Raw genomic sequence first — 7612 nt, forward strand, 5'->3', positions numbered from 1 at the left:
CTCTCCTCTCCTCTCCTTCTTTTCCTTCTGTCCTTCTTTTCTTCTTCTCCTTTCCTCTTAAGAAATTCATGCCTTATAAAACCGGTTGTTGCCTTTGCCAGACCAATTTGCCTAGTTGTCGGTTGTCCTAGTCGCTGCTTATGGCAAGTGTTTTACCCGTTATCCGCACAGTTGCCACTTGTTGACACCTAGCCCCTAGATTGTTAATAAAACTCCGTTATATTGTTCCTCTGAGTCATTCCTGTGGCTCATTGCATTGGCAGCTCCGCTGAGCGGGACTCATGCCTTTGGGGGATGAAAAGATTCACCTCCCTCGCAACCCACCGAGTGCGACGAGACAAGGGGGTTTAATTTCACCTAACCCCAAAACCTCATGGATCCAAGCGCCCCTACGACACTTCATTCCAGATGCAGCTGGGAACATCACCTCGGGTTAAGGTTCTCTAACCCTTGCCATTAGAACACCCTTGAATTCACTGCTTTTAGCACTAACAAACTAGGCTAAGGAGGGTGACCTTTTTCCAGAGGTTCAGTGACCTTTCCTTCAGGTTTCAGTGCACGCTCGGGGAAACAAGCTAGGGCTGCTTTCTTTGCTCTTTCCAGAGGCTCATCAGACGTCGCCTGAGGGTTGTGAACATTCCCGCAGCTCGGGCCCCGCTGAGCCTGCTGCCCTGCTGCCCAGCCGCACAGAGGCTTTTCTCCGCTGAGATACCATTTGACCTGGTCTGGTGGGGAAGTTTTGGTCTCGTGCCCTTCCCACTGACAAGTGCAGATCATCTTGTGTACTGGATAACCCTTCTTTTATGATTCTGTAATTTTCTGAGGAAGGTTTCTTGGCTCTGCTGTAGGAGGCGGGTACAATTCCAATCAAGCAGACGCGTTTCAGATGTGCTGTTTCCTTCCTCAAGGGCTTTTCTGGCAGGGGTAGGAACAGAACATGCTTGTCCTGACCCAATCGATTGTGTTTTCCCTTTTCTGCCTTTTCCTCTCAGGAAGATCAGGTGATGAAGAGACACACACCTTTTCAACAGAGACGGTTAGCAGATGGGCTGTCAGTGTCCTTCTACTGCATTTGCCTTGTCACCACAGACTCAACCAAGAACCGTTTGTTCTTCTTCACGGTGAGACCTAGTGGTCTGATGACTTCTGCGTGACATAGTGGCTTAGGAATCCTTCCCAAGGAGGGCACAGGGGTTGCAGAGCACATGGCATCAGAGGACTGACGGGGACAACCAATGTCCATTTTTTGTAGCGGTATAGTTTTTCCCTTTCTTACTGCACAGAAGCCATGTGCCGGCACATTCTTTGGATCTAGTTTGCCCTACTGAATCATCCGCTGTAGTCATGACTTTGAAAGCTCAGCTGACCCCAACGCGCATCATTCCTCATGCTTTTGCTTTCCAGAGCTGCACTCAGAAGGGCCTGCTGACCACGGAAGAGAGGTGGCCGTGCCACGCCAGACAGATGTGCCTCCTGAAAGACCCCTGCTGTGCTCTCCACCGTGGCAGAGCCAGGAGGAGCCACGGCCAGCAAGCAGAAGGAGGAGAGGTATGAGGCAAAGCCAGGCTGACAAACCCTGTTGCAAGGCCTCTCATAAGCAAAACCAGTTTTTGATGCAAAACCAAAGCAGACACATGTAGGAACTGCTCCGCACAGAAAATACAGCACGGTGAGGTTAACTGCAAAATTAGCAAGGGTGCTTCTCTTTAGGCATTGGTTGTGCCTCTTTCCGCTCAAAACGACAATGTTTAGGAACACTGTGCCCTGCAGAAGTAGAATGCAGCAGGAGAGGAGTTGGGAAGGGGGCTGTGAGCAGCAATAGAGTTCAGGTGAGCAGCAAGCCAAGCTTGCCAATGCTGCCTGTGGTAGTGGGATGGGGTGAGTGACAGCCTTGGTGCTCCAGCTGTTCCGTGGCACAAGGGGAGCTGCGCTTGCCTGCTCACCTAACAATGCCAACACTCTCCCTCATTCTTGCCAGAGCCCAGCTCTGACGTTGAAAACGTCCAGGCACTGCTCCAACACGGAATGTGCCAGGACGGAAAGCTCTTTCTGGCTCTCACCTTCCCTTGGCACCCCTTCCACAGCCCCACCTCAACTGGGTCTGTGCTTGCTTAGGAACTTAACGGTCCCCTCTCTCTCACGCTCACCAGAGCATACCTCCAGAATTCAAAACGTACAGCATCTGTTCAAGACAGAATGTGCCGGCACAGAAAGCTGTTGATGGCCCTCAATTTTCCCTTTAAACGCCCCACCAACACGGGGGATCCCCACTAGCCTCACGAGGTGAGGGGCCCCCGCTGCACAGGACCCGCCGGGGGGCAGGATGGGGCAGGATGGGGCAGGCTCAGTGTCCCTCCCCTGCGGGAGCCCCGCCCTCCCGAGGTGAAATGTGGGGGCGGGGTGGGGAGGCGGGGCTGTGAGGTCACAGAGCCCAGCTGTGAGGTCACAGAGCCCGGCTGTGCCGGGCCATGATATAAAGTGCTGTGCCGTGGGCACCAGCCCAGCAGTGCTAGCAGCGGCGGCAGCGGCAGCAGCAGCAGCAGCGGCATTGGCATTGTCATTGGCATTGTCATTGTCACTGGCATTGGCAGCAGCAGCAGCAGTAGCAGCAGCAGCGGCATTGTCATTGTCATTATCATTGTCATTGTCATTGGCAGCAGCAGTAGCAGCAGCTGCGGCATTGGCATTGGCATTGGCATTGGCATTGGCAGCAGCAGTAGCAGCAGCAGTATCATCATGGTTCAGGCGCGGGGGGCCATGGCCCCCACCTGCCTCCTTATCCTCCTCCTGGTGGCCCTGCGAGCCCAGGGCGTCGGGGCCGCTCCGTGGCAAGCACGGGAATTAGGTAGGCGGGCAGGCGAGGGCCAGCACCCAGCCCTGGCAGCATGGCGCAGCACCCACTGCCCCTTGCTTGGGCTGACAGCGGGGCTGGGGTCGTGGTGGGGCAGGGCTGGGAGAGCAGCGGGGCCGGGCCGGGCTGGGTGAGCCGTGGCCAGCTCTGCCAGCAAGAGGAGACAGACGCCCTGTGGGGAGGCGCAGGGGTCGCGGCTGCTGCGGGGGCATTTTCCAGGTGAAGGCTGGGGCCAGGAGCAGTGAGAAAGCATCCCTAGAGCTGGCCCTGTGCCACCCTGCCCCGGGGCAGCCTTTCCCCCCTCCACGGCCTGCATGTCAGGGCCGGAGTGGCACCACAGGGGCCAGGCAATAGCCCACGGGAGCGCTTCTTGAATCCCTGGGCTTGTCACGGCCGTGCCCAGGGCTGTGGCTCTGGGTCCCGGCTTTCAGCCTCAGAGACATCCGCCTCAGGAGATGTCTGCTCAGGAAGACAGCAGCATTCCAGCTCTAGCCCGGCAGTGTTCTCCTTGGGCAAACCCAGGTCCCCGTGGGACACCCAGCCCCAGCCCACAGCCCCGGGGAACAGACGGGGCAGCGCTGGTGCAGCCTCTCCCTGGCCAGTGGGCTCTTCTCCGCAAGTCGTGTGAATGAGCCCTGTGCACGGCTTGTTTCAGACCGGCATGGTCCAAGCACCCGGTAACTGTCTGCGCAATGCTCCTGAGTGGAAGGGAGAGACGAGCGACATGGAGCAATCCCACGTTTCAACTGCATTCATTGCCGTTCAGATCTGAAGAAGTATTTTTACGGGATTTCTCTGTTGGGTTTGTTTACAGACGTGGCTGGAGGCGATGGACATCCAGCTTCCCAGCTGGGTTCCGGGGTTGATGCGCAGGGAGATGGCATGGGTACGTCATGGCTTTTGACTTCCTTTGAGAGCTGCCAGCTCAAAGCCCAAATGTGAGCGAGGCATCTCTTGCAGCAGGTGTGAGAATACAGATCTGCATCCTGTGTGCCCTGTCGTTACGTCATCCCTTTCTATGTTCTGCTCTTGAGTTATGACGGTGTATATCACAGTGTATGATGGAAACTTCTCGTGGGTGTTTGGTTGCAGGTGTGGGTACAGGGAGGGCTCTTCCAGATCCTCGGAGGGATCCTGCGCTGGAGCTCACCTGGCATCCCAGGGGTGAGTAGTCAGGCTTGACTGACTTCACAGACTAAGCACTCCTTTTCAATATTGTAGTCGTGAGAAATTGAACTTTCTACTTTCGGTTAAGGCCCTCAAAGAGCAAAGTATAGAGCCGAGACAGGAACATCTTCCCGGCGGGTATCAGAAATCTTCAAGGACATCCTGAAGGAATGGGACAGCACGGCACGTGGTGGGTATCGATCACTCTGAACCAGAAGATGTGGGCAGCTGGGGTTTTAGATGCATTTGCGGACAAGCAGGATGCGCAGGCAGCTTGGGGTCACTGAGCCTGGCAGACTTGGCCTGGGCTGCAGGCATGCCCTGGCCAGGATCGGAGCAGCCCCAGCTTCACAGCCTGCTCCAGCCCCATTGTTCCCCTCCAGGTCTGAGGCCTCTCAGTGCCACCTCGGGGTCAGGGACAGGTGGAAGCTGGACACCCAGCTTGAGGCCGCACACCTAACTTGAAGGCAGCTGAAGCGAAGGGCTGTTAATTCAGTCTCGGGTGGGTTAGCTGTCTGTTTCTAGTTGTGTTTCAGATAACATCTTGGTGGTGGTTTTCCTCTTGTTTCGGGGGACTGTGGGCTCTTCGCTGCCACTTGTGAAAGTGCCCAGCATATGGCTGCAAGAGCTTGCGGTTCGGTCCACCACGTGTGTCTGTCACCCTTACCGTGTGATGGACTTGGCATGATGGGAAGCGCTGCTCAGAAGGGCTCTTTCCCCGGATGAACTGGCTACAGCGTCTTCCTGTCCTCTCTGAAGGAACTAATTTACCACCACCTTGCAGTTTGCCAAAAATGCACTAAGTGGAATGCGAGCCAGGAGATCACGTGCAATCTCCTTGTCTCTCAGCAGGCTGGGATTTGCTGTCTACTGGTAAACTGGAAAGTGTCTAGTGCTTAATTTTTTCTCCGTGAATGACACGTTGTTTGAACCAGCGACTAGGTGCACCACCAAATGCCCGGGCTTTGTTTCGAAGCGGTATTAATGTATTTGGAGAAGTATTGGCTCCTGAAGATACCCTGTTCCTGATGAGGACCGGTTGCATCTAATGAAACTCACCTACTGTCTTTCTAAAGGGATGGACCGTGAGACTGTGGAGAAGGAGGCACTTCAGGAAGGAGGCAGCGAGGCAGTGCCAGTCTCTGATGCAGAAAAGGGGGCAATTCAATCAACAGGCGTGCCAGGTAATTGCTGTCCTTTGGTCAGCCAGTGTCATAAATGAAAATCACCGTGCAGCTGCAGGCTCGTGCCCTGGTGCCCGCCACTGCACATTGTGTCAGCAGCCAAACTGTTAGTACAGAGCAAGTGTTCTGGAAGAAGCCAGGAGTGGCTTTCTGCGGATGACTGTCCTCTCTGGGGTGCGGAGGTTATTGCCATCAGGGTGCCAGAGAGAGACACTCGTAACCCTCTGTGGATGCAGTGAGATGCTCACCACTCACCACACCCAGTTCACGGGAGTTTCAGAACTTTGCCATTTGGGGAATGAGGCCACCTGAACCACGCTCAGGAGATGATGGGAAATAAGACTCTTAATGGAATGTGCCTCCCGCAACACCTGCATCCCAGAGCTTGCTGTGAGCCCTCCTGGGCACAACAGAGGCGCGTGGGCTCCCTCCTGCGAGCTGAGGTCAAACGGGACGCACTGACAGATCGGGCACGGCCTTAGAGGAGAACCTGCACTGCACCGTCCTCCTGCATCCTCCTTGCCCGAGCCACGCTGAGGCTTTACCTTTCTGTGATTCTTGGCAGTGCTGTCCAACCCCGGGGAAGCCCACCACGCCGGCATCCATGAATTTCTTCGAACAAATACAGGTACTGAGCAGCCTGGCAGGGGGCCATAAGTGGGAGCAAGTCCCAAAAACTGGGGGCATGCAGGCAGTGCCCATGCTGGAGAAAAGGCAAAGAGGGAGAGTGCGGTTCAGCTGTCTTCCCAGAGGGCCTGACTCCATCCCCTCGGGGGGTGGGTGCTGGGCTGGGGAGGGAGAGCTGGGGGTGGCACTCCCTGACACAGGGATGGTTTGGCTCTGTCTCTCTCAGAGGGGCAATTGGTCAAACAGCTGCGCTCCCCCACGGGCTCTCCATCTGGCCTCATGAGTTCTGTTCAGTGGGACAGCTTGTTGCAAAGGGTCAGAGGGAGCCTCCAGGCAGCAGCACTAGCCATTTCCTGGCAACATCAGGCCTCCTGTGAGATTATCAGGGGTCTGCAGGGCACACTAACTTTCCGAATGGTTCCTCCAGGTGTGGATGGCCAGAAGAACGCAAATGCTATGGATCCCGATGATTTCCAGAGGTACTGCATAGAAGGCGCCATGGCGATCCTGGGCTCCATGTTGCTTGGGATGGTATTCTTTTGTGCCATCTGTATGTGGAGGAGGAGAAGACGGTGAGTTGTTGGGGGGAGAGGGGAGTTGCCAAACTTCTGTATTAGATGGCTGATAGTAGCCGTGAAGCATTTAGGGGTAGGGTATTCTGGAGTGCCGCGTTAGTTACTGGCCAAACTCTGCTGAGATTTCTGGTATAAGATGCTTGAAGTGGCCTCTCAATTCATGGGCACTCTTTCTGGAAACCCCTTCGTACTGTTGCAAGTGTTAGTTAAAAGTGCCCGCACCCCACAGAGTGCCCGGTGCTGCTCCGCACCCTCACACCCCCCCAGCACCGCAGCCATAGCAGGGCCTCAGCAGCCTCCTGTCTCCACAGGCGCCTCGCTGCAGCTTCATGAGCCTGGCCCAACACCAGCAGCTACCCCTCACGCCTGGACAGCTGGACCCACCCACCCCAGCAACCCTGAGAGCCAGACTCGACACCAGCAGCCATCACCTGTGCCTGGAAAGCCAGCCTGTCAGCCACGCAGCACCGGGGGGAACTAGCCTCCACCAGCCCAGATGCCCACCCGGTCTGCCCGCCTCCGCCTCGGTCTCCAGATCTGTCCAACTCAGCCAGCCGGCTGTTGCGGGACCAGCCCAGCGCCCTCCAGCCACCAGAGGAGCTCAAACCACCCCCCCGCTCCCCAAGTCCATTGCCCCAGCCCTCCTGCAAGGGCCTCAGGCGGCCCCACTGGGGTACGGGTATGGAGGGTGACGACAGACTCCCGGCATCAGCTTCAGGGGTCGACCGTTTATTTCTGAGTTGTGACGTGGCAATAAATACAGACCAGTAGCACAATTGTCTGGGTCGTAACGGCAGCAAACCCAGGAGTTCACCGGTTCTGGGCCCAACAGCATCGTGGGGCCCGCAGGGATGTGGATGCCCACGGTGTCAGCAGTCAGGGAGCTGGGCATGGGACCCACCAACGGCAGGGGAATGGGACCAGCCTGCTAAATTCTGAGCCACAGAGGCACCGATGGGGCTCCTTAACAGGCCATCGCCCCCACCTCTGCTCCCTGTGCCAGCTCTGTCCCAGGGTGCACAGGACGGGGAGACCATGGAGGGCAATACCAGCCCCTGCACTGTGTGCACACCAAATATACCACATCAGTCAAAGGCACTCCCTTCTCCCGAGACCCCACCTGGAGCACTGCATCCAGCTCCAGGGTCCCCAGCGCAAGAAAGACATGGACCTGTTAGAGCAGGTCCAGCGGAGGATCCCAGGGCTGG

The 7612-nt window shown here is 56.6% G+C and overlaps 1 protein-coding gene across 1 annotated transcript; it reads left to right on the forward strand.

The window, feature by feature from the left end:
• The first annotated feature begins 937 nt into the window (after positions 1-937).
• LOC129200020 (uncharacterized) lies at positions 938-7038 on the forward strand. The gene is made up of 8 exons (XM_054811277.1): positions 938-1121; positions 1405-1548; positions 3944-4015; positions 4107-4208; positions 5095-5202; positions 5768-5830; positions 6257-6401; positions 6716-7038. Exons 1-8 carry the CDS (start codon positions 938-940, stop codon positions 6735-6737), a joined length of 840 nt encoding a protein of 279 aa, XP_054667252.1. The 3' UTR covers positions 6738-7038.
• Positions 7039-7612: the final 574 nt, after the last annotated feature.

This window comes from Grus americana (genome assembly GCF_028858705.1).
Source record: "Grus americana isolate bGruAme1 chromosome 26 unlocalized genomic scaffold, bGruAme1.mat SUPER_26_unloc_3, whole genome shotgun sequence".
Taxonomy (NCBI): Eukaryota; Metazoa; Chordata; class Aves; order Gruiformes; family Gruidae; genus Grus; species Grus americana.